The 27,219-nt window shown below is 43.4% G+C and overlaps 1 protein-coding gene across 2 annotated transcripts in view; it reads right to left on the bottom strand.

Moving 5' to 3' along the window:
- Positions 1-802: 802 nt before the first annotated feature.
- LOC126537953 (calumenin-B-like) overlaps positions 803-27,219 on the bottom strand; it is a 32,433-nt gene continuing 6,016 nt past the window's right edge. For both annotated transcript variants that reach the window (XM_050185071.3, XM_050185073.3), the window contains exons 2-7: positions 22,653-22,788; positions 17,732-17,911; positions 14,019-14,178; positions 12,453-12,701; positions 8,102-8,304; positions 803-5,199 (exon numbers count right to left, since the gene is read on the bottom strand). In XM_050185071.3, the coding sequence (XP_050041028.1) occupies positions 5,095-5,199; positions 8,102-8,304; positions 12,453-12,701; positions 14,019-14,178; positions 17,732-17,911; positions 22,653-22,757 (1,002 nt within the window). In that variant the 5' untranslated portion in view covers positions 22,758-22,788 and the 3' untranslated portion in view covers positions 803-5,094. The remainder of the gene's footprint in view (positions 5,200-8,101; positions 8,305-12,452; positions 12,702-14,018; positions 14,179-17,731; positions 17,912-22,652; positions 22,789-27,219) is intronic.

Genomic DNA, 27,219 nt, shown 5'->3' with positions numbered 1-27,219 from the left:
CCGAGACGGGGCCCCAGCTCGTGGCATCGATGGTGGAGGCCAAGCCTTGCGCGCCGCTGCTGCGGCGCTACTGAGAGAGGGCGCTCGCTGGTGTGACGTCATGCCAGACCGAGAGACGGGGCCCCAGCTCGTGGCATCGATGGTGGAGGCAAAGCCTTGCGCGCCGCTGCTGCGGCGCTACCGAGAGAGGGCGCTCGCTGGTGTGACGTCACGCTAGGAGGATCAATGGGGCTACAGCTCGGCTCCTCGCAGTGGTCGGCGCACTGCCTTGCGCTATGTCGGATGATGTATAGCCAGAAGTTTAACAAGGGGCAACCATGTCCACACCATCAGCCGAACCAAGGCGCAGCCAAGGGCATTGCTTTCGCAATCTTCCAGGCTTAACCAAGCTAAGCCTTCAGCCAATCTTTTATAACAAAGTAGCATTAGACACAAAAATACATTTCCTATAACCGATACTTGTTATAAGCACATATTTGTTGCACACTGCTATCGGCAACAAACATTTTACAATTGCTTTGTATCGAGATCCGACTGTATCCATTGTTCTGCTTATCCATTGCTGGTCATTCAAACCACAAGAAGGGAATTCAAGCGGCAGGACTGATCTACATCATTAAATTTCAATATACACAGTGCAAGCTACGGTGAGCTACACTAACTTTACCTTCACCAAGATCCTCTTCTGCTATGACAAGCTTCTGTGAAGCACACAATTTGTTGCCTAGCATTTCAAGTCAAGCAGAACAACAGTGCCCCATATTGTTACAAAAGTTTATCCGTGCAAATCAACACTCACTGATGGTGCTTTCATAGAAAGTCTTTATTCAAATTGTGTCACGCGAGATTGTGTCAGCCTTTTCTTTGTTGTTTTGTGTGTTTTTTTACAAGATGTTGCAAAAGAGAGCCTTTCCCTCCCAACACAACAGATCTCCACTCTACAAGCTGCAGACGACACCAAACTTGCACTACCAAAGTATTACAGGCACACCAATGAGGCAGCTTTGGCACACGGCTAGGTGGCCGTCTTTGGATTACTACGGCGGCAAGCTGGAAGCACACTACTGTCATGCAGACGACAAGGTGTTTGCATACACACTGGCCACAGAAAAGAGAAAAAAAAAATCAAACACTAAAACAAACTCGGCATGCAAACTAGCTAAGTAAAAAATAAATCTATGAGCAGTGTAGCCGCAACGTATCTTGCACTCAATGCAACAGTCAGCAAGGTGGACGTGGCAAGGAAATCAGTTTAAAGCTGCCTAGTATTCGTAAGTACTATGCATAAAACACACCGATAAGAGAGCCAGCTTTGCCTGTGACAATTTGTTAGGCGAAAAGTGTGCAGTACCAAAGTCTGACTGGATAGCTACTGCGTGACAACTTCTCGTCATGCAGCCTTCAATCCTTAACTACTAAAAGCTAGAGCCAATGGATACCACACGATTACTCCTTCATACACAGCCTAAACTTTCCCTGCTTTTGATCTTTGTCCCTATGGTTTCCATGTGGTAACACTTCAATACATAGTCGCATCTTTTTAGCTGTAATAGCATCTTTTCTGAAATGAATTTTGGTATGATAATTCTGGAAACAGCCTGAGCATCACCGTATTTACATTTTGCTTAGCCAATTTCACACCTATGCAATCAGCCAATAGCACGTTGCTGGCTTTTTCACTTACAGATGTGCTTAATTTTGTGATGACTTAGTGTGTGAAATCAGTGAAATGCACCACAAAAGACAGCAGCAGTGTTCCCAGGCACTATATGGTATAAATAACCAAGTTCAATGAATTAGAAAAGAAGGAGGGGGAGGGAGGGGAATTATGCAGATTCCATGCACTGTGGGAATCGATATAAGCAAAGCTTTCCGTGCTGGAAGCTTTGATTGACGATAATTGGCAGTGATATCGACAGCTAAAGCTTAATTTCTTCAACATTTAGGCTAACACGAGAGTGGTGAGTTGATGTTAAGAGTTATCTTGCGTGCACCACTGCTGTTTGTCTGCATAGTACACAGAACACATAGGGAGAGGTGTTTGCTTGATGCATTGTTGTGCCCCATACTTCATAACCTCGGAGGGGGTTGAGCATTGTCATTGTCTCACGTGGCACATTGCATCGTAGCAGAAGTATTAAACTTGAATTGGATTACGGGGCTGTGCAAGCCAAAACCACAATCGGATTATGAGGCAAATCATAGTGGCAGACTCCAGATTACTTTTGACATCATGATGCTCTATAACGTGTCCCAAAATCTAAGTGCACGTGCATTTTCTATTTGAAACTTTGCTTTAAAAGAAACCATGCACTGGCTACAGCCTGTCACCTGAATATACCACTGCTTGAAAGAGACCACTATGGTTCGGCTCTAGCCACAAGACTAAGCTGACTGCCCTGCATAGAAATTACAGACTGTTGCGAGTCATGTGCTTCGATCAATGAGTGCTAGACTGCAAAAAAAAAGAGAGAGAGAGAGAGAGCATCATGACTAGGTGCTGTAAAAGAGCACGACAGCCGCTTGAAAAAAAAATTAGGAATTCATGCGTGTTTCTGCAGCAAGTTGCAAGTTGTGCCGAAAAAAAATACCACAGAAAAAGAAAAAACAAGAGACATAGGCTACCTATTGGAAAAGTGAACACCCACTAGAATGAGGTCACTGCATGTAACTTCAGTTACTCAGGCAATCTGTAAGAAGGTAGAATTTCTTACAAAGAAGCACCATGAAAGATAAAGTTAAGAAAAGAGAGAACGCGTCTCAGGCATTCGGATAAAGTTTGCAAAAGAGGAAAGAACATACTGTCTTGATCACTTTGGAAAAGCCTTAGCCGCTAACTGCTATCAACCAGCATATTTGGTACAAAAAAAACATGGTGAAGCAACACTACTATCAACTAAGCATGTAAATTCTTTTTTTCTTGCCCCACATTTGAGTAAATGGATTTTGAGCAGGGAAACAAAAAGAAAGCCTTAAATGCAAGCCAAGCACTTTCACTTCTCAGCTTGACATAAAATGCATTATTCTCAGAATAAAAGGTAAAGGTACACATATGAGGCATTCCATTCGTGCACACGCTTATGACACACTCAGAAAGTTTGTTCTTACAAAACACATGCGACGACCCTGTCAGCGCAGCGCAAAAGTAAAATTGAAACATGAAGTGTCTAAAAGGATGACATACATGTAACTATATCTTTGGAAGGTAGCACTACCACAAAGCAAATACTATAAAATGTGCACAGGTACAGCTCAATATGCGAAGCAGAGAGCTGCAAATGCAAGTACGTATGGATATGTTAACAGTAGGGGTATGCAAACAGTGGTTTTTGAGAACAAATCTAGTAATATGAATTAAATAATGCCAGAAGCAAATTGAATCATACTTTTTGAATAGTTTTTGAATAATGAGCACCCATTATCACAATTAATATAACATTATGTTCACATCCTAGTATTCTTAGAGTTAGCAAATTCCTGTCATTACATAGGATGTTATGAAGCCTTGTTTATTAAATACACAAATAGAGTATTATATTAGAAAACAAGTAGTTCCTTCGCATGCACAGGATTCTTCAGAAAGCCTGCATGATCGCTGTATAGCCTGTAAAGTATGGCTACCTAAGCGACGCGGCCTGCTCCACTAGGCAAGTTGTCATGTGCTTTTCTATACTAGGTATGCCTGCGAGGGGCAAAAACTTACCGTACTTTTGCTTCAAATTTATGTTTAATTGGGTGCAGTTGACATCTTGAAATATGCAAAAAGCATTTGAAAAGTATTTGCATTTACAAATAGTGATATCTGATTAAAATATCAAATGAAATAGGTCGCTAGTCGAAAGTTTTGAATATTCACACACCCCTAGTTAACAGACTTAAGTTTTTTTTATTTTTTGTTCCCGTTTTTGGATAAACTTCTATGGTGACTGACTTCCAAAATATAAAGTGAACACAGCTTATCAAACTCTGCCAGTGCATTCTTTTGTTCAATACATTTCGTTCAATATGATTACCCAGAGAAAACACTTTGAACCATGTCAAAAAATGTAATCCCAATTAACCCGAGATGATTGTATTCTTCACTAAGTCTCGACGTAGCGCAGCAGACACTATCGTCTTGGCAACAAGTGTGGGTCACAGAATACGTATATTGAAGTATACAGCAGACTACTGTTGGCCCCCTAATTACTGGTAACAGAATGAAAAAGAAAAAAAAGAATTAAGGAAAAAGCCAAGCAGAAAGTGTGGGTATAGATGAAAATGGAGGCATTGGGTATAAAGTGACGATTCACCCAGAGGTGCACTTCGTCATGTGCGTTTCATCGTATGATCGGCCACAATCAAAAAAACACAACAAAACTATGAAAAACAAGCATGAAATGAACGTAACGAACCAATGTAGAAACTTAGTTGATTGCATGTCAAACCAGTGTTGCGAGGACGCAAGTAGGCCTTCAGAGTAGGAAAACTAAGCCTTTATACATGTATATAAGGGTAGAGAAGCAGTCCTAAATTGTGGTGAAAGAATTTGGAAAAATATGATGAAAGATGCGACCGCAGTTCTTAATGTGCCACCATCAAGAGCAGGATTTCCCTGTTTGACCCTCACAGTGCATTTTCTTACAAGGTCCAAGTGCTTCCGAGTGTGCTGTTGAACATCCAAAGTTGGTGCAGACTCGCAACAGACTTTTGCATATAAAGAAAAAAATACGCATAGTGCTTGACATTTCAGGAACAGGGTAGTCTCCCACGAGTTCACATGAGTTAGTTCCTCTAACAGGAAGACAAGCATTGCATAAATGTGACAGAGCAACAACCAGAACTAGTATATTCACAAGGCAAAAAAGATGAGAATGCAGGCGCTGAAAGTCAGCAATGCCACAGGCAACAAGAAACAGTCACGATAATGAGTGAATGTGACAGCACAGACTTGCTCAATTTCAACAGACGACGAGCAAAAAAGAAATAAAACACAGCGGAGATAATGGGTGAATGCCAGACGTAATGGCCGGTGCATCCAACACATACATGTGATGCCCGTGCAGTCAACAAAGTCCGGCACTGGCAACAAGTGGCGCGCAATTTTCTCAATGCTCAGAACTCGTCGTGTCGGGTCAGCGCCTCGCCATAGTCTGTCGCCTGGCTTCCCACAAAGACGTCATACTTGTCGATGATCTCGTCTCTGGTAAGCTTGCCATCCTGCAAGTATGCAACAGGGTGACCATGTTAGTAAAGTGCAAGATGGCTTGAATGAAAGCGGGAACGAGATAGCTGGCATGAAATATACAAGGAGTTATGGGATTTAATGTCCCCCAAAAGTAACATACAGGCTAAAGAAGTGCCACAGCAGAGGGCTCTAGGTTAATTTCGGCCACGTGGTTCTTTAACATGCGCTTATACAGGAGGCCTCCATTAAGTCAACTCGGGTTAATTCGATGTTTCAGTTAATTTGATCTCGATCGAAGGTCCCGGTCGGCACCCATGCATTTCTACAGGCCAAAACTTTCGTTATTTGGATCCTAAAATTGCCCTTCACAGGATAATTGGGATTTGACCTGGCAGCACGCTTGCACTTGACCTCTAAAGGGGCCCTAATTGCGACCCCTTTAGTGACTGCGTCTGTCTCAACGGAGCTTGGGGACAGTGAATGCAATGAGCACACATCACCTCCCGTCGAAAAGGCCTGTTTTCGTCCTGCACTAGGAATTCTTTCACGCAATAACTGTAGCTCACAATGTCTGATTACGGTATTATCTAATTCTATCTAATATGTGCATTTCCTTTTTCGTGAAACAACTGGCTTCAAATTTCTTGCTCGGTCCAATCGCTTACTGAGCCTTTTTCCTTCAGGGCATTTGTATACCTTACCGCATTACGCTTATGTATTGCGGCGAAGCTGACTTTAGGAATCCGGCCGTTACTGCGCAACACATCTTCCTTGATAAAAAAAATCGGGTGCACGTTAGATTTCTGCTTTGTTTAGGAGCTTTAATTTAATTTATACGCTAGTTTTTTTTTTTCTCTTTGGGAAAAAGGAAGTGCACGCATATTTGATTCGAGGGCATGCTAGAACCGGGCAAATACTGGCAAAGGAATCAGTGACCACATATGTTTTGGCGTTTGTCCTGCATCTTGTTTCACTAGACCCACCAAATATTTCGATCAACTTCATCGGTCCCGTCAGGATCGAATTAACGGAAGTCGACAGCAGTGCGGCACATGAGTCTTTTCAAATTCTGCACTCCATAGGCGAATGAAGCTGTGACTTCACGGTTAGCGACAGGACACCACCACCACCGAGTCGCCATGGCGGGTAACATGCAAGAGGGGCAGCTAAGTCTCTACAGAGCCAACACTGGCAAAGACAAAAAAAGCTGCACTGCACAAGGAATAACACAAATGGGGCTGCCTGGTACCCAACTCGAAATGCAGCCACAATTTGTCCAAGAGTAGCCAGACTGCGATTAATTCATCGGCTAAGCTATTCATATCCTCCTCATAATGGTATTAGCTACAGACATGTCTAATGCCATGTATGGCATGGAGGAAGATTCTATCCATGTCTGCTGCCAAATCGAGCCTGAGCGGTAGCAACATGCAGTGACGATGGTGAGTACTACAAGGGCATCCGATGTGTGATGTGCACGCATGAACCTATAATCGATATGAAAACAATAGTGTTTGTTCTTTTCGTACAGAGATATCATGTGGATTACACACGACTCAAAAAAGTGCTGAAATAGCCCACGACCGTGTCAGGGCTTGCCTCGTCAAGACTGTGAAAGAAAGTTTTCCGCTCATGCAAGTGCATTCAATGCTTGTTAATTTACAAACCCACTCAGAAACAATTTAAATGAATTTCCAGAGCAGCCAATATATAACTAAGCTGTAGAGTAGGCAAAAAAGTAGCCAATCTAGCGTAAGGTAACAAAACCTGGCAGCCCCAAACCACAGGTATGCCAAAGCTAAAGATTTGACAGCAAAGACCTGACTGCACTGTATGCCAAGTGTAAGGCATCAGGGCTGCTCAGATGGGTTGAGTTCTCGCCAAGCCCAGCTAGCTTGGAGACCTCCTGCCAAGCACCCTTTCCTTCAATGGGCTGTTAAAGGCGAAATGTTTGATGAGGCTGGATTCTCTTCTGAAGCTCTGCTTATCTCCTTCAGGTGGTGCGCCTACAAGTGTGCACATCGGGGTTGTGCATCAGAATTACAAGCAGTAAATAAAATAATAATCATGAGCATATCAGGACCATTAAAGGACAAATTAAGGCCTCTCCCAGCAATCTGCAGTTACTCCCGGGTCTGGAATCAGCCCCCAACTACGTCTTAAGCCCACAAATTTACTAATCTCATCATACCACCTGATCATTTTACCATAGTTATCTTCACTATGCGCTACGCAGCCTGGGCAGTTCCATTCCCTCCTCTTAATTTTATCTAGAATACTAGCTACATGCATATTATAATCCACAGTGACATCTTCCTGTCTCTTAGCGCTATGCCTATCATTTTCGCTTCCATCACTTGTGCAATCCATAGCTCCTTCTCAAGTTTCTTTGTTATCCTACAGCTACTCAAGTGGTAGGCAGTCGTCTCCAAATTTAGTGATGGTAAATCAGTTCTGTGCAAGCCTGCAAGGTAAAGGAAAGTTTATGAAAAGGAAAATAGTCATCCACCCTACTGTAGCACAAACCTATGATGGAAACCTATACAGGTTTCTCAGAAAGAAAGCTTCGCAATTGAAGAAAAATTTCTTCTGGTCTGAGGATCGAACCTGGGACCAATGCCCTCCGTGGTGGCCATTCTAGCATCTGAGCTAACCCGGCACCTAGCAGATCACAGATCGCACTGCAAGGGCGAATTGATCAACAACTTGGAGCACAGGGACCCCCCTTTCATAGATTTAGCGATGAAGACCATATGCAGTGGCAGCTCTGGTGAAGAGAATGTGTTCTTTCTGTGACCTATGTCTTGCCAGCTGAGCCACATGCATATAGAGCACTCACAGCGTTCACCAATGGCAATTTTCACTGATCAAGCTATCGCTACAGTCAATTCATAACCAATCTGCAAAATGCGTGAGAATGGCTTCACTACTCACATGGTCCTTGTCGGCCTCGTGAATTAAGTGGCGCGACTCGGAGACGCTGTGGTCGTAGTCGGCTGGCATGACCCAGTCGCGCACCTCGTCGGGGCCCATGAACCCGTCCTTGTCCTTGTCGCGGTAGTTCTTGAACTGGTCCTTCTCATTCTGAACCCAGTCTGGCTCCACTTCACCTTCGGCTGCACCTTCGTACATGTCACCTGCAGCGCACACAGAAACGAAAATTGTGGGAAAATGTGCCTGGTCAACAGTGCTGCCGTGAACACATGAGCCAAATATTACTCCACTGCATGCTGCAGGGAGCCAGCAATCTCACGTAAAAGAGTGCCTGCTCTTCCTCCTGCAGCTTTACAGGACCCCTTCTTTATTGACACTGTCAGTGTTGTCATAGCTAGCGCAAAAGCCCATGTACCCCAGCCACTGGGCAATGGTTCAGACCATGGATTAACTCCCGAACAGAAGCTCATCATACACATGCACAACCCTTTAGCAGAGAAGCGGCAGTTGTTAACAAGTGCCACCCGTCTTGCCACTGCTCCTTTGTCACTCTTTGGCACCTTTTTCAGATGCCAGCCCTTCAAGGGTTACCATATAACTGTACTGTGTAAAGAAGCCAAAGTGAGAAAGGAGCGTTATGCTGGGCATTCCTGCCACTGCCATCCAAGCTGAGAGGAAATGCATGTATATCAAGGAGGAATGGGGAAAGTAAACATTGTGCTCATTATGTTTGTGTTCATACAAGGTCCTTAATTCTCAAACATTCTGTCAGAAACATAATGATTAAAGAGTGTCGCACTCAATCCATCATGCTGAAAATGCCAGGACCCTTAAGGAGCCCTGAACAAGAACGCTTCATCAGCTTAGAGTAATAAACCATTCTTTCAAGACTGTTATTTGCAAATACTAAGCGAAAAAATAAATAAGAAGTTATTTACAGGTAAAGAAAATGAAGGCTAGCTTCCTTTTTAAAATTTCATCCCCAAACTGTAGCGCCAGTACATCAGTGTGATGCCGCTGATTTCCAAGTGTTCCCGCCTATTTGGGCTGTGTACAGAGAAAGTTACACAAACTTTCTAGATTGAGCCTGCTGCCTTTGGAACGGCATCTAACGATTGTTTATAAGAAATTAAATTCACCCTGAAATGGCACTGTTGAAATACGTGATGCTACAGGGAGCAAGCCATAACCGTAGCTCATAACGTCCAATTACAGTACAATGACATCGCCCATGGACAGAGGCAAAAACAAGGAGCAAACAAAATGAGACAGCGACGTTTCACTTCGTGAATGCGGGTGACGTGCAAGCTTACGGGTGCTATAGTGCATACGAAGCTATCGACCCTCGGTGCGCCAGACTGTCCACATCGCAGATCGTATTCAAGACAGGGCTCGTGTGGCCGCACCATACGCAGCCACTGCCGAAGTAGAACGCCCCCTTGTAAACATTCGCTTGCTAACTACATTAACAAGCATGGTGTCAGTCCACACAGGCAAACATCAAACTCGATGACGATGGACGCTAGCTGTCAAAATGCTGGCGTGAGGAACGTGGCAGCAGCAGCGAGCAAAGTGACCTTCACGCTGTCTATCGCCAATGCGATAGACAGACTGTGCTGTCTGTGCCGCCTAGACTGTGCCGCCTAGACTGTGCCCCCAAAGCAAATCACATTAAAGATAAAGCACGCGACAGCACACAGCCGACTTACAACAACCCCTCCTCGCTTCCCTCCCCAGTGTCATGCGCATGATGGAAGACTGCGCGCTTCCCCCTCCCCCTTTCCTCCTTTGTGCACGCGAGATTGAGCCACCATCATTGGCTTACCATCGCATGCTTTTACTTGCACACACAGTGTACAGTGCGTGCACGGACGATGTTATCACGAGATGACCCAGGTACATCCATATTGCACATGAAACCTGTAACAACTGCCAGAGGAGGTCAATCCAGCGCACTTCCGCCTAATTTCCTCCGTGACGCTTCACCTCGTTTCTCCTTCCCCACTTTGCTCAACGTCACCTAGACTTTCCCCTAGGTTGCGTTGCTTTGCCGTGCACTCAGCACACTCCTTCATATTTTCGCTAGCTCGGAGCCTGTACCGATGACCTGTGAGGCGGCAGATACCTGCTTGAACTCCCTAGTGAACTTTTTCCGGCAGCATGAAGGCACAGAAGAATTTTTAAGGTCATTACGTGCGATAACATCGTTTGTGGCTGCTCACAGATTTGTACAGAAGCACCAAACATCCATCATGGACTGAATGAAACCAAGCAGGAGTACCACTTGAAAACAGGCTTCTGTTAAGTTTGGCTGAATAAATCTTTTCCTTTTTCCGTCATTTTCCCCCACTTTAAGCCTACTTCATTTACTGTTTTGAATTAAAAGATAGTTGGATGCACCTGATAATGTTGCCAATTATTCTTCTGATAAAACAAGCTTCTGGTAAGACAAACTTTCATAGTCCCTTTGAGCTCATTTAAAAGTGAGTCTACTGTATACTGATTGTTGGATAAATAGGACAGCCAGGTATACACGACTCTTACAGCTATGACGCTGGCCGACTTCTGCTCATATTTCACCAGTGCGTCGGAACGAAACAAAAACAAGCACAAAAAACCAAAAAGAACTACATTTTTGACCGGCGAATGAGAATGAGAATGTAACCGAAACATTATTTATTATTTTGTTTCTGAGAGAAACCGAAATATTTTGTATCGGTTTTCGATTCAAGGGGAAATTCGGCAATCTGAAACCACCGATGTCAGGCAACGTTAGCATTAGGGCGCATCTCAGGCAGGGATAGTGTGAGCAATAGCCAGTTGAACGCTCCCCTAATCTAAGCCTGCCGTTTAATGCACTAGCGGTTCTGCATCGTGGCAAAACCCAGAGCTTGCGCCATGCAGAGCTTATTTCGTTTTCTGCAGGTACAACTCTTTGTTTCTGAAATTTTATCATTTGTTTATGTTTGCTTAGGTCCATTTTATCGGAACAGCGGCCTCACATTTCAGCGTGTAGACTTGATGATGTGCTGCTTCCGAGGTCCTGCTCAGTGTCTTGACTCAAGGCTCTGAGCATGACCTCAGAATTCATAATCAACTTACTGACAAAAATAAACACAACGTTTTTATTGTTACTTTGCTTTGAAAATTTTTGCGTGCGAGCCAAAACTGTTATGAGCCTTTACGGACCATTTTTTTTTCATTACGGAGCAGAATCTGAACAAAACTAAAACCAGAACGAAAAACATTTCGTTCCGGCAACCTGTATTTCCCACAGAGGTAGCATTTCATGTTGGGTTCTGTTTAATATCCTGTCTGGGAGCATCTTTCGCCTGTTTCTTTAGCAATAAAGCTGAGGTGCATGTAGTCTGCTGTGTCATCAGAAGTGCCCCCTTTGCATTCACTTGTGGTCTCGTTATATTTGTGCATACCCTTTGTTTTTGTGCAATGTTTCAGATGATTTAAAGCGGGCAAGAACAAAAATATGTACTCGAAAGTGTCCTGAATGCATCTTGCTTGCTAATGCACCACTGGCTGACTTGTCTCATTACAGACAGTGACACACTCTTTGCTGCCCAGCTGACTGCAACTAGAGGCATACTCATTTGTGAAAATCACCAGCCTTCATGTGATTAGGTATGCGATGATGCAGCGCCCTGCTGTTTGGTTGAGAAATTGCAAGGTCTCTGGATTTGTGCCAGACGTCCATACACAATATTTTTTTGTGCAAGCATGAAAAATAAATTACAAGATGTTTCATAGAAACAAACAAACAAGTTAATCTACACAAGTAGTTAGTCACAAAGTAAAAGTGTGTTCATGCAGCAAACATTTCTCAATTCTTTTCTTTGCCAACTCAATAATAGATGGTGTCCAAATCAAAGAGCTCCAGTGACAGCTTCCCTCAGTGTAACAGAAGCCCACCTCCAAGGCCATGCTTAAGCGTACAGCAGGTGCCAGAAATACGTAATGGCCGCCATATCTTGAACACCATCTATTCAACATCCAGACAGTCTAGGCATCACAATTGGCCCTGGGTTTTGTAAAATATCGGTCAATGAAATTTCACAAAACCTCAGATATTACAGTGCAGACCTCACAGACATCTGGCCACAAATTTGGTCGCTCATGCTAACTTCATGACCGTAAAAGCCAAACATTTTCCTACTATTCCTACTATGCACTGCCAAGTGTTTAGATTGATCTGTTCCTTGACTAAACAAGTGGCAAATGCTTCAATGTTGATTGTGAGTGGTGAGCATGACTGCATCTTGCGGCTCACATTAGTAAACAAGCAACAGCAAAATTGGAAATCTCTTTAATAACGGGGAGAAAAGAGAAATGCACCTACCAATGTACTCTTCGAGGGAGATCTTGCCATCCTTGTCCTTGTCAATGTCTTCCATGGTCTCTTCAACGACGACACCCTTCATGTCCTCACTCTCCTCGGGATGCAAGAAGTCGCCAAACTCATCCTTGTTAAGGTGGCCATCTCCGTCCTTGTCAGCACGGTCCCAGCGCCGCTTGTCCCGACGCACCATGTCCTGAAAGCTCATGGCGCCCCCATCTGAGTCCGAGTCCGAATCATCAGCATCACTTCCTGCAAGAAAAGCAGAAGAGTCTTGCGCTTTTCGTAACACGCCTTAAAAAGGAAGCCTAAGGTAGTGTGGCAGTACCACTGTACTGCTGACAAAGCAAAGCGGAGCAGTTCAAGCACAAGAACCCGTGAAGAGATTAAAGTTTAGTTGTTTCTTGTGATATCAGGTGGCAGCATTGCCTTCATGTAGTAGAACCCACTTATCAGATATAACAATGAACTGCCGCGGCACCGTGAACCGCTTACCACAATGATCACATGCCGCATTGTTGGTTGTAACAATTAAATCTGGCTACTGGATGTCTCCACCTGCAAGGTGGAGAGAAGTAATTATTTAAGAGAAAATGAGACCAGGAACAATTAGACCTGGACCAGGAAAAATCAATCCCGGACCAGGGCGAATTTTTCTTCAACTGCGAGGCTTTTCTTTCAGGGGACCCATATTGGTTTCCTTTGTAGCAAGTGCTACAACTGGGTGGATGTCTCATTTTCCCTTAATTACTTCTCTCCACCTTGCGGGTTTCCGCAGAACTATTACCTCAAACTCTTGCCTTTGCTTCGAGTTGTTGGCAAATTCGACTTTGCCCTGCCATCCGCTAGCCGCTTGGTTAGCTCAGATGGCAGAGCGGCTGCCCCGGAAATGCGGTGGTCCCGGGTTAGAGTCCCAGACTAGGACGAATTTTTCTTCAACTGCAAGGCTCTTCTTTCGAGGAACCCGCATGGGTGTCCTTTGTAGCAATTACTACAATTGGGTGGATGTCTCATTTTCCCTTAATTAATTACTTCTATTACTTCTATGCTTAATTACTGAAGCCGCCACTGAAGGATCCTGCTATCTCAGCACATGTAATAGGTTATTCCTCTTCATTCAGAAGAAATCAAGCAACTACCACAGCTCGAATATACTTACTCTGTAATAAAGTGTTCATCCAGTGACCCTGGTAAAGCAGATTGACCGTGATGGTCGACAATGATCGCTGGTGTCACGACAAGCTTGGTTCCTGCAATCTGACGTGTGGCTTTCCCCGACAACCTCTGTTCGTTGTGTGAGCAAAACATCTGAATATATGAATGATATAGAATATGCAACAACTCTAGTGATGCATGGTTTGAGCCCGAATGCCAATACCATGCCTCGTGGATTGCGCAGTGCTTCATACATGCTTGCGACGATGCAACCATAGTTCAATTCCCACACATCACATCCATAGGATGAACCGTCCCTGTTCCATTACAGCATCCAGAAAACTCCTACTGCCATCTCCACCAGCACATGTCTCACACCCTCCAATCTGCAAGCAACAGCTCATCTTTTCGTACCTTCGGCTCCATATGTGATGTTACGGTACTCCTCCCAGCTGACGCGGCTGCTCTCCTGGGGATTGTACACCTTCCACTGCTTGTCGACGTCATCACGGATGTAGCGCTTCTGTGTGTGCCGGATCCACTCTTCTAGCTCCTGCTGCGTCACGTAGCCATCCTGAAAGTCATGAACAGTCACTGCTAAGCCGGCTGCCACAGATCCGAGTCCCAATAATGCTGGCAGGCAGGATCAGGCTAAGACAATTTCAAATGATTAAAGAATAACGGCAATGATGAGTTCTTTACCTTCTATTAACGGCACATAAGATACCCAGAAAAAGAATGCATAGTTGATTTTCTATTTCAATGTGCAAAACACGTTGAGAATAAGCTTGATCAGCAAAACGAAAAGACATTTTGCGGAAACATTTTGAGCAATAGAGGGGAACTATTGGCACAAAACTGGAAGTGGGCTTCAATCCAAACCACCTAAGGCTTTGTTTGAAATTTTTACAGAAATCGCTTGTCATATGTGAACCACAGATGTACACTTAATTTCCTTTACATCACGTGTGTAAAACTACTGCGGCTGGAGATCTTGCACTGGTCTGTCTCCTCTGAGCATGCTTTCAAAAGAGAGCAAGCTGCGTGCAAAACTACTTCTTCCTCTTCCCGTGTTCCTGTTCTAAACTAACAAATGATGCTCGCTGCTCGTCATTCATTGTTGCCCCAGATATTTGGCAAGAAACTTCTTACTATATACCAAAATTCAGCTACAAAAAATTTTTTTCTGGTGTATTGCACGTATGCAACTTTTGTCAATAAGTGTTCATTTTACTACTCCAACAGAGCACCGCTATTGGGAGTATCCATATCTGCAAATACGTTCTGAATGTACATTTTGTAAAGGGCTTTAGTGTGACATATACCTACCATTACTGTTGCAAGGGGTTTTTATACATTGAATAAGTACATTCAAAGTGTGATATAATAAATGACATAACGACATAACATCATTGGCTAAGCGCTAGATAGTCATTCACTGCAAGAAGAGTTCAGAGCAGTTTGATTGAAAGAAGTGTAAAAAGATGTCACTGTGCAAAGATGTCACCACCGCCATCAACATTGTTATCTAGGTATGTCATGCTAGCTCCCTATTATGAGCTAAACTTGTTCGAACAAAACTTGAAATTTCGATATAACAATATCAGGAAAGCATCGCACACGAAATCTGAAGGTTGTGGGTTCGGTTCCCACCTGCAGCAAGTTGTTTATTCATACACTTTAATTTCCCTTAATTTATCGTTTCTTTATTTCATTTATTAAGCACAAGTAATTTCCCCTATGTTGTCCTTGGTGTCAGTGTTTGTTGGCTTCTTATGATATGACTAATAAATATCGGGCCACTCGGTTAACCCCCTTTCTTCTCGTTTAAAATCAGGAAAGCGAATTATATATTTAAGAAGAAGCTTTAGCTCAAGACAGCATATCTAAATACATGGAAAGGTAGAAATGATAGTTTTTCTTGGCAATCACTGCACCAAACATGATGAGATTTGTTGCATTTAAATGAAAAAGGTAAACTCTTGTGTTTGTTGTAAGTGAATTCATTATTTAGGCCGTTGACTTCTTCATGAATATTGCTTAAGATCGTACATTTTCAGAAAAAGAATCTATAACGTTTACAACTATGTAGCTCAGCAAATGAAAAATGACATCAGAATTCTATGAATTACATCCAATAGTACATCCAAAGCATAAAAATTTAACGTATTATACATGAATTTTAAGCACACCACTAATATGTGACTAGGACTTTTGCAAAACCCTTGTAAACATAAGAAATTAATGTAAGATATAAATTGATATATTGGTATTGATAATTGATATAAATTGAACAAAATGCAGAAGAAACATCGAAACACACTGCTGACTTATTCGGCAATGTTTACCCAATTCTAGCACACCCCTGAATCAAATGCATGTACGCTTCCTCTGTATCCAAAGCAGAAAATTGACATAAAGCTAACATTAAAGCTCTTAAACGAACTAGAAATCTAATGCGGACCCGAGTTTTAGTAAGAAAAATGGGCAAGGTTCTAACATGTGTTGCACGGTGGCGGCTGGTTCCCAAAGTTCAGCTTCTCCGCAATATAACCATGTTATGCAGTAAAGCATACTAATGTGTCAAATGCAATTTTCGTCTAATTTTTTGGTAAAAAAAGAATCTGCCATTTAGGATCAGGTAAATACCGTAATAAGACATTACCTACCGCTATTCCCTGAAAATCTTCCTAGGGCAGGCTGAAGATATTTTCTACGAGAGATGACATGCGTTCAATGCATTCACTGTTCCCTAAGCTCTGCTTAGGGAACAGTGAACAGATCCTACTACTAAAGAGGTCACTATTGGGGTCACCATAAGGGTCAGGTTCATGCGTGTTGACTGGTCAAGTTCGAATTATGCAGCGAAAGTTAATTTCAGGATCGAAATAATGAAAGCCTGGGCGCATAGAAATGCAAGTGTGCCAGCCGGGACCTTTGGCTGGGGCCAAATGAACCGAAAGAGCCAATTAACCGGAGTAAAAGTAAAAGAAGCCTACTACACAACTCAAGAAACCTTGGCAAGGCTGCAAGATTTGTATTTGCCTAATCTTTTCATAACCAGTCTTTAAATAGCACATAAGCAGACTGCATATTCTCTTCATGGTTAGCCGATACGGCACAAATTGCAGGCCTTCAAGATTTCTAGCATGCTTCGGGCACTACCCAATCTCAGAGGTCAAGCTGAAGACCTGCATTTGACTTGACTGTTTCTTTTGTGTATAATTTCCAGTGCGCGGTAATCGCAGCTTTTTAATATGTTCACTTTTGCTAGCTTTTTTTGATGCACCCATGCATACTTCAAATGTAAAACTGTGCTGAGAGGCAGCTCTGAATCTACACTATCTCAAAGTGGGCCTTTTATTTTATGCAGCCCAAGATTTCATTGCAGTTGTCCTAACAATGCAACAGCCTAACAAGCCTTCTTTCTTTTTTATTTCTTTTCTGATATCAGACCAAAGTGTATCACCAATGCTTCAATGCAGACAGGTTAGTACAAGGTGTAAGCACTCCCAACTACCATATTCTTCCGTGGATAGTATGCATAAAGAATTAGGAGAATTTAACAGCAATGTCAGGGTGCGAATTAGATTTAAATTTTACATCGCGGTGTGGCTTCACGGCAGCGCATGTGGTGCTAACGTGAACCGACACCTCATGGCAAAGTTATTCACCCTCTAAAGTTTTATTGTCTCCTAAGAAACACCAATCCCGAGCGTTGATGGTCCCTCTTCCTTCTTTCGTGGTGAACCATTGCCGTCCTCTTTTCAGGCCGCCATATTGTGTTTTCACTGGGTTAGCAATTGGTGCATGGTGCCAGCGAACCAGAACTTGGATCATAAAAGTGGAGCTTGACAGTAGTCCCTTACAGCGCAGCAGAAGATTTCCAGCGTCGCCAAAGAGGTAGAAAGCAGTACCGCTGGCCGAAGATACAACGTGGAAAAGTCGTGCATATGCAAAACTGTTTCTATAAAGATTTGAGCACTGTTGCGTGCAGCTATCTGTGAATAATCATATGTATGTGCAGACTGCTTTTCTTTTGAGGTGTTGTAATTGGGTGTACGGGTTATATGCAGAAAAGTATGGTACCATCTGAGGCCACAGAAAATAAAGGTAAGGCTACTCACGTTGTCCTTGTCGATCTTGTCGACAATCTTCAGCAGTCGCTCCTTGCTCTCGGCCGGCGAGAGCTGATCAAAGGTCTTGGCTGTGTCTTCCCCAAGAAAGGCCTCGTGGTCATACTCGGGGTTGTGCTCGGACTCACCACCCTCTGGGTCCTCTTTGTAGTGTGGTTCATCACTTAATGGCTGCATGTGTGTGCATGAGGAAAGGATCCATACAAACATGCCCATGTCTGATAACTGCCACCAAGCACAACTTTGCAATCAGCACGTGTATGTGCATGCACTGTGTATACTGAGCAGCATATATTGGAAGCAAGACCAATGTGCCCTAGCCAAGTATGTGATAAACATCTATATTTTAAGCACTTAGTAAATTACGCACATTATGGTTAATTGCACCCGCATTGGGGATTTGACATTACTGCATATAAACTTGCCACTACAGCTTCAGTGGCTACACACTAGTGCGGTTCCACTGTGTTGTGGAATTTGTTTACGTTCTATTTATCGTATGAAATGAGCTGCTCTACCAAACAGTGCATCGACAACAGCACATTTGAGGAATATTAATAAAGGGTCTTTACCAAGTGCTACAGTAAAGCCCCCTTGTTACTTGGTAGCCTTCCTTCCCAAGTGAAAAGTTAAGAATGTGCACAATATAAGCTGGGCATTATCATGCATATTCACTGCTTTACAATCTATACAGGTTATCCAAATACTCGCAACAGTGACAGCTAACATATTTTACATATTAATATATCCATATTGGTTATGTAATTAATTATCTTGTGTAAACCAATCAAAATTAAATTCTGGGGCTTTACGTGCCAAAACCAGATCTGGTTATGAGGCACGCTGTATGGCAAGTATAGATTAATTTTGACCATCTGCGGTTTTTTTACCATGCACCGAATACATGGTACCACATGCATTTTTGCATTTCACCCCATTGAAATGTGGCCACTGTGGCTGGGATCTGATCCCACAACCTCATGCTGAGCAGTGCAATGCCAAGGCCACTAAGCAACTATGGCAGGTCTCGTGTAAACCGATAACAATGATGCCCCATATAACAGTGCATTGCACATAAATATCAGCCATTTCAGTACAATCATTTGCCTTAACTATGTGCAAAGATAAATTTTTGTCTACAGTGACAGTGGAATCTTGTTAATTCGAACCTCCTTAATTCGAACTTCCGGTTATTCTGACACTGAAGTGCTATTGGAATCATGAGTATTTCAATGTGCGAAATTGCCCGGTAATTGAAAGCATAAGCGCTAGTGACGGTTCATTTGAACATACCGTGCCGCTGACCGTGCTGTCAGCAGTGTAAACTCATACTGCAGCACCTCCGCGACCTGGCAGTGCGGCCGTGCTCCGGCTGATGTTACCATCTCCCGTTGCAAGTGCCGTATGGTGGCACACCAAAAAAATTCAAAAAAATTTGCAATAATGGCCGGGTACGGGTTACATGCGAATTTCGCCTTGAGGTACAGCTTCACAGCAGTGAACGTTTTGCCTAGAATAGTGGCTTCACGGCAGCATGCGGCGCGCTGTCGTGAAGCCACATTTTCAAAACTCATCTCTCGTGTTCCCTCGGTGCACATGAGCCGCCTAACGCAACGCTGCATAGAAGTCCTCCATTCAATGAGCTTCCTTAATTCAAACTTTGTTTAATTCTAATAATTTATTTTCTGGCCTCTTCAAGTTCGAATTATCGAGATTCGACTACAACCATGATAGGATGCTGTATGCAACGATCAACTTCTTTCATTGGAAGAGTTATTTTTCAGGAGAATAGGGGATTAATGGAATTTTTGCAAAACGAGCACTGTACCTAACGGGCTGGCATATCATCTTAGACAGGAACCCAATCATGTGTGTTTCATGACTGGGTGAATGATTTTGTGCTGTCCCAATAGCTGCCAATCACATGATGGGAAAATGTGCAAGAAATGAGACAAGAAAGGTGGGCAGGATGCAACGTTCACTGCGCTGCTCACAGAATGAAATGCATAAATTTAGGCCTAACTTGTGCACATTTTCGTATCTATTGTCTCCAGTTTGTGTTACATCAGCATAGTTCTCGCTCTCATGCTTAGATCAGGATTCGTGGCACCTTTAGCGACCCGATTTACAGCGGCGTGAAATTGGCTTTTGAGCAACTGCGATGATTGGGTGTTGTACTTTAAAATTTCCCTGTAGGGTTTAATTGCCTGAGTATGCATAGTGCACTAAAGCAGAAAATGGAAAGGGTAAAGAAAAAGGAACACAATAAAAATGTGACACAACAGACTGAAAAAAATTCTCACACCGTGCATAAAAGATCTCTGCAATTGAGGGAAAGAACATTGCTGCTATCATAAATCCCAGAGGTGTCTCTTGAGCCATGGCTACAATTCTTTTTAGGCTATCCTATGGCATTCTTATGTTCTTTTGCTTCCTTTTCTATTTTCTTAAAGGGGCCCTGAACCACCCCTCGGGTTTGGTGAACTAACATAGCCCGCGGGTAGCATATGCTGCTGTGAGCATCTCAGCCAAGCTTTGCTGTTGTACGAAATGCGTGGCGCTTGCAAGTGGTCATAAGGTCATAAATGCTTTCTTTTCAACAGAAGGTCCTGTCCTCACTCTCTTCTAGACGCAGTATTTTGTCATCGGATGCACTATTTCCTCATTTCCTTAGACGGCTGCTATGAGCCAATGGCTGACATCAAGCTGCGGTCGCCTACATGGTATAAATAGCGCGGCCGCCTCAGGGTGCCGCCACGAGTCCACGAGCTAAGCGCACTGCAGCTATCTGAAAACAACCGGGTTTGGCATACGTTTAGCGTGCCGTAGGCACCAAAGGCTTGAGTCGTGGCATCTACGTTAACATCCAAAATGAAATTTGAACTGTGCGCCACGGTGACATTTAGAAGGGAGAGCTTTGAGGGCACGCCCCACTGTGTCGTAGCCTTCGCAGTGCAAGGCAATGAAGAAGGAACGGGAGCACAGCGGAGGCCGTGTTTGACTGCCAATAACTGCGGCTGTGATGAACGCATTGAAGTACTTTTTGCGGCAATCATTATCATCATCATCAGCCTGGTTACGCCCACTGCAGGGCAAAGGCCTCTCCCATACTTCAACAAACATTGCGGCAAAGTATTTCTGAAATAGCCTATTTTCACTTCAAATGCCTTTCTCCGCTTCGATAAAAAGTGGTTCACGGCCCCTTTGACTGTATATTACGACCATGCTTTAGTCGGTATTAAGTTCTGTGTCCTGTCCACATTTTCTTGCATTGCACAAGAACATGTTCACAGTATGGCAGATGCCTACACTCGCACAGGCCAAAGCTGAAGCAGTTCATGCAAAAGGGAGCTCTGGCAGGTTCAGTAAACTCTGGGGTATTATGTACCAAAACTCCGGGGCACAGTCCATTCTCAGGCCAGTTTGTGGCATTTTGTGCATAAACATTCTTAGGCGACTAACTCAGGAAATCTGCCCATCGGGCTGTCTGTTTGTCCGTAACATGCAACAGGATGCACTCCATAAAGAAAAAAAAAGACAGAATAGATCCAAAAGGCAAAAAAAAAGAACGGTGGCAGTGGTGAGTTTCAAACCTACGACCCCATACTCAGAAGCCAAGTGTGTTAACCGCTCGGCTATACACCAACACTTGCAGAAGGTAAATATATCTGAACCTTATGAATTTGTTGTACCGGCGGTACAACATAAATGTCAAAGAACAGTTTCTATGAAGGTTTTGTTGACCGATTTGGTGATGCTGGAACAAAAGCCATTTCTAGGATCACATGTAGAGTCAACTTAAAGCCTTGTAGACATCAGGAAACTTCCAGTTGTGCCAAAATTGAATACCAAACATGCCATATCCCCAATGCGTTTTGGTGGTAACAGGATGTGCCATCCATTGGAGGTCCCTCAACCGACTTAAATGCCACCTACCTCTGAGGGCTCATGCGCTTCGAATCATGCAAAGCAGATAGATAATCAATCAATGAATGGATAAGGATGATAAGGAGTGATGAGGGTCTATAGGGCCTCATCATGGTCGATAATAGTTTGACATGAATGTACAAGGTGCTAAAAGGCGATAAGGGCTTATAGTGACTGAAGCAATTCCGATAAGGACTGATAACGGTTGATAAGGGTCATATCAAGTTCGATAATGTTAGTAAGGGCTGATAAGGATCAGATCATGTCTGACAAAGTTCATAAGGGCAGATAAAAAAATTATGGGGTTTTACATGCCAAAACCTCGATCTGATTATGGGGCACGCCGTAGTGGGGGACTCCGGAAATTTGGACCACCTCAGGTTCCTTAACGTACACCTAAATCTAAGTACATGGGTGTTTTCTATTTCGCCCCCATCGAGATGCAGCCACCGTAGCCGGGATTCATAAGGAAAGATAAGGGATGATAATGGTCGGATCAAGTCCAATAAGGTTGATAACTGATTATGATTGATAAAGGTTGGATAGAGTCCAATAAGGTTGGTAATGACTGATAAGGGGTGATAAGGCTTTTTACTGGTCAGATCAAGGCCAATAATCAAGTTTGATAAGATTGATAATGACTCCTGGCTGCGTGGAGATGAGCAAGTGGTACAATGCTTACACATATTTAGACAACTATAATGGAGTTTTTGCATAATTTTTGGCTGTGTCTCCATGCCATTTTGGGGCCGAAAATAAAGATTTGAAACATCTGAAAACCACAAGTTGATTATGAGGCACGCCATAGTGGAGGACTCTGGATTAATTTTGACCACCTGGGGTTCTTCAACGTGCATCTAAATTTAAGTGCACGTGCATATTTGCATTTCGCTCCCACCAACATGCAGCTACCATGCCCTGTGGTCAAACCGGCGACTTCAAGCTCACCAGCGCAACACCTCAAGCAGGTTTGAAGAGCACTGACCTTGGGTGTGTGGATCTTGCGGTGTTCCTCCCTTGGGATGGCGATGGTCAGCGAGAGATGGAGCAGACACAGACCTAGCGAGTAGCGCATCACTAGAGACGCCATGGCAGCACGCTTGCGACAGGTCTCCTACAGCCTGCAGTGGGTGAATCAGAACAGTGACAAAGTAAGCAGTCAAGTTTTAAATTGTATTATTCGTCAGCTCACAAGCGCCTTACCCATAGTTGTTCCGACATGAACCTTCCACATAAATGAATCTTCTTACTTCTATCTTATTTTAACAGACAGGCAGAGGAGTGGCAAATGAAAGCTTCCCTGCAGCAGCTTTTATCTGCCCTTCAACACAAGCCTGTGAGTATCTGCAATTTGCATCTACATGTTCTAAATGAGCATTTTCTCACAATGTGCAGAGGTGGAGGTCTAAAAACAGCTAAAGTATAATCGAATTTAACATTCTCAACAGCTTTATAAGGTAGGATATTTGATGGGAAGGATGGGAGGGGGGCTCTGGATTAATTTTGACCACCCTGATTTTTTTTGACTTGCAGACAAGAACTGACATACAAGTTTTTTCTTTTTTTTTTACATTCTGCCTGCTTTTAAAGGCCAACTGCAACAAAATTTCACTTTGGCTAAATTTGTTATGAATGAGTGATATATACCACTGACACAGTCTTGGCAAAGCCACAGGGCTGGTAATTGCACAGTTTTCTTTTTAGCAGACTTTAAACAGCACCTAAGATGACACATCCACCTTGTGGTTGTCAATACGACTGAAGTCCCAGCATGCCATCTACGAGACTTTTTCAGCACGTCATGGACGCCGCCTTGTCTCAGAGCTCATGCACCACTTCTGGCAAGCAGTTTAGGTGCCATTTTCTTTTTTCAGTTCCGGCGTCAAAAAGAGCTATTTTTGCTAGCTTTTCGTGTTGCTTCCGCTTGTCTATCAAATGTCACTTTTTGCATGGAGGCTCCTCTGCACCTAAACTATCTTAAGCTAGGCTTCCTAGGTAGTCTAAAATTTTGTTGCGGTTGGCCTTTAGACATTACCGTCACCAATGAAAATCAAAGCCACAACCTAGTGCTCATACGGTGAACATCACAGCCACTGAGCTATGACGTTGGGTCCAGATATATTTGAGCACAGATAGTCATATGCTGCTGACAAAAATCTGCTTGCACTGCCCTCAATTGCACTTGGCAGCTCAAACAATGTCTACAGCTCACTTTAGGAGGATCAATTCAGCACACTAGATGGACACAGAGGAGGAGAAATACACAGCACAAAAGTGCCGGCATTTGCAATCAACAAAGTTAAATGATACACAAGTTGTGACTTGCAGGTGTAATTGCTTCGTGTTGTACATTTCTTCTTCTGCGTACTATCTGTCTGATGCGCGGAATTCTTCCATTCAAAACGAACGTGAAGCAACTAGCACATACTTCCATACACTTTTTAGAGGTAGCACAATCGATGCGGAAGTTGTACGAACAGTCTACTAGACAAAAGTGAAATGTGACAAAGTATTGAAAAAAATTATGCGAAGCAACTCCCCTGTAATGTTGCAGTTCATAACAGGAACAACTTGCTGAGGATACTGAAGGCGGATTAGGAAAATCTCGAGCCCTTTACTACGGCCTTTCTCATAACCTACTTCACAGTTTTAGGATGTTAAACCTCAGAATTCTAACAAAACATTAATGTTGTTCAAAAAAAAATATGCGGATCCGGCGCACTGCGGCAATCAACATAACTGAAGCTTTCTGTGCTGTTTGCATTGATTGGTGATAATTAGCAGTGATGTCGACAGTGAACTGTTCAATTTATTCAGTGCTAGTGCGACATGAGAGTGGCGAGTTGATGGTAAATGTTAACATGCATGCACTACTGCTGTTTGTCTGTGTATTACACAGAAAACATAGCGAGACGTGTTTCTTGAGGCATTGTTGTGTGCCATTATTCATAACCTCCGAGAAGGTTAGCATTGTCATTGCCTCACACGGCACATCACATCATGGCAGAAGTGTTAAACATTACTTGAATTATGGGACTGTGCGTGCCAAAACAACAATCAGATTACGAGGCATGCTGTAGTGGCAGACTACAGATTAATTTTGACCCCTGGGGCTCTCTAACAAGCACCTAAATCTAAGTAAGAGAGCGTTTTGTATTTTGCCACCGTCAAAATGTGGTTGCCGGGGTTAGGATCGAACCCACGACATCGAGCAATGCCATATCTGCAAAGCTACCAGGGCGGGTACAGTATTGAATTGAAGTGTGATGCCTATACTTTACGGTGCTGGATGACGCTTAGACACTATAGCGGTGCTTTATTGCAGTTTTGAGGCTGCACGCCATGTATCAGTTGTCCGTATGACAAATTTGCTTTGTGCTTATTTTTCAGAAATATCAGAAATTTACCGTACCTTGAACCTAAATTTATCTAGTTTGTCCAACACCGCTGTTGTGTCTAGTAGTAGCTAAGGTGCCTCGGGGGAGCATGATGATGATGTGTGGTGTTTTATGGCGCAAGGGCCAGGTTTGGCCAAAGAGCGCCATGACAGGTGGTAATGTTGACGATGTATTGTGGATGACATGCACAATGAACTCATCATGGTAGATGTGGTATGGCTGTAAAAGGGCCTAAAATCTGTAGCTGTAAGTGGCGTAGTAGCTAAAATAATGACGGTGACTAGGCAGTGATGTGGGCTATGGCAATGGGCTGTCGTTAAAACACTGTGCAATAAAACAACACTGACTCCAGAGTTTTAAGAGAGCCCTTGAATGCAGGGCTGTTAGTCACGTGCTAAAAATTGCCTGGCCAAATGATTTTCAGGATGTCGGTTTCGTCTAAAAAATCTAAGACTGTTTGCAGTTTGGAAAACGGTTCGTCACTAAGAAAAAATGCAGGATGGAGTGGTATATTTTCGCGATATGCAGAAGGGAAATACTTTTTCCTCTCCGTTTCTATTGCAGGGCACTGGATAAGAGCATGGATGACTGTCAGGCCATCGCCGCACCTACTACAAGTAGGAGGATCCCCGCCAGTCAAGAGGTAGGAGTGAGTACTGTAAGTGTGTCCTATTCTTAATCGGCAGAGAAGTACTTCCTTGTACCGTGCTGTTTTGTCACTTATCCAATTCCGCAATCTTGGTTTTATAATATGTAACTGATTCAATGTTTGTGTATCCCACTCTGATTGCCAATGTTTCCTCAATTTACAGCGCAGAAAGGGCTTTAGGTCTGTGGCAGGAATGGGGATATTTCCATCTGTGTCGCTAAAACTCACTGACGTAGCGTTTTCGTCAGCAGCTACGTTGCCTTTTATACCTTTATGGCCAGGTACCCAGCATAGAATAATCGCTTGGTTGCCGATATATGCGGAGCACAACAAACTATACAGCTCATTCAAAACGGGATTCTTATGCTTTCGTAAGCTAATCAGGGCTCTCACGACACTTAACGAGTCTGTAAAGACAACAGCCTTAGCGACATTTCTGCGCCTTATGTGTTTAACAGCCGAAAGTATACCGTACGCTTCTGCCGTAAAGATACTGGTGTGTGGGTTTAGTGGCCCTGATGTTGAAAATGAGGGTCCGAGAGCTGCGTAAGCAACACCAGCTGGAGACTTCGAAGCATCTGTGTAATATTCGTCACAGGAATACTTCTCTTTAAGTTCAAGAAAATGAGATTGTATGTGAGCCTCAGGTGCTTGTTTGGATATTTCTAAGAAAGAGATGTCACATCTTATAGTCTGCCACTCCCAAGGCGGTGGAAGCCGTGTAGGAGCCATTAGGACATTGTGTAAAAGAGGGATCCCTGTATTTTCTGAGAGTGCTTCCAACCGGAGGGACAGAGGAGGCCTAGTGGTCGGGCGGTTACGAAACAGCCTAGCAGTGGACAAGTCGCCTAGGGTGGAATGACAAGGATGTTTAACATCTGATCTAGCTTTCAAGGCGTAGGAGAAAGTTAAATATGTCTTTTGGTAGTGTAATGACCATTCGTTTGACTCGGCGTAGAGGCTTTGCACAGGGCTAGTCCTAAAGGCGCCTGTAGCAAGGCGGATACCTAGGTGGTGAATAGGATCTAGCATTTCCAAAGCGCTTGGTGCAGCAGAATTATAGACTATTGATCCGTAGTCAAGCCGTGTTAATATTAGACTTTTGTAAAGTTTTAGAAGGCACCGTCTGTCGCTTCCCCAAGATGTACATGATAAGAGTTTCAGAAGATTCATAGTCTTGAGGCACTTTGATTTCAGATACTTCAGGTGGGGTACAAAATTAAGCTTGCTGTCTAAAATGATTCCTAGAAATTTGTGTTCATGGCTCACAGATAGCCGCTCTCCATTTAGATCTATTGCGGGGTCCGCAAGTATACATCTCTTGTTAGAAAACAGGACGCATGTACTTTTTTGTGGGTTTAGCTTGAAACCGTTTTTGTCCGCCCACATACATAATTTATTTATGCAAAGGTGTACTTGCCGCTCGCAGATACTTAGGTTACATGATTTGAAACCTATCTGGATGTCATCCACATATACAGAATAAAACATGCTACGTGGTATGG

Source organism: Dermacentor andersoni, chromosome 4 (assembly GCF_023375885.2).
Source record: "Dermacentor andersoni chromosome 4, qqDerAnde1_hic_scaffold, whole genome shotgun sequence".
NCBI lineage: Eukaryota > Metazoa > Arthropoda > Arachnida > Ixodida > Ixodidae > Dermacentor > Dermacentor andersoni.
The sequence above is the reverse complement of the archived record's forward strand: the minus strand, read 5'-3'. Positions and strand labels throughout refer to the sequence as shown.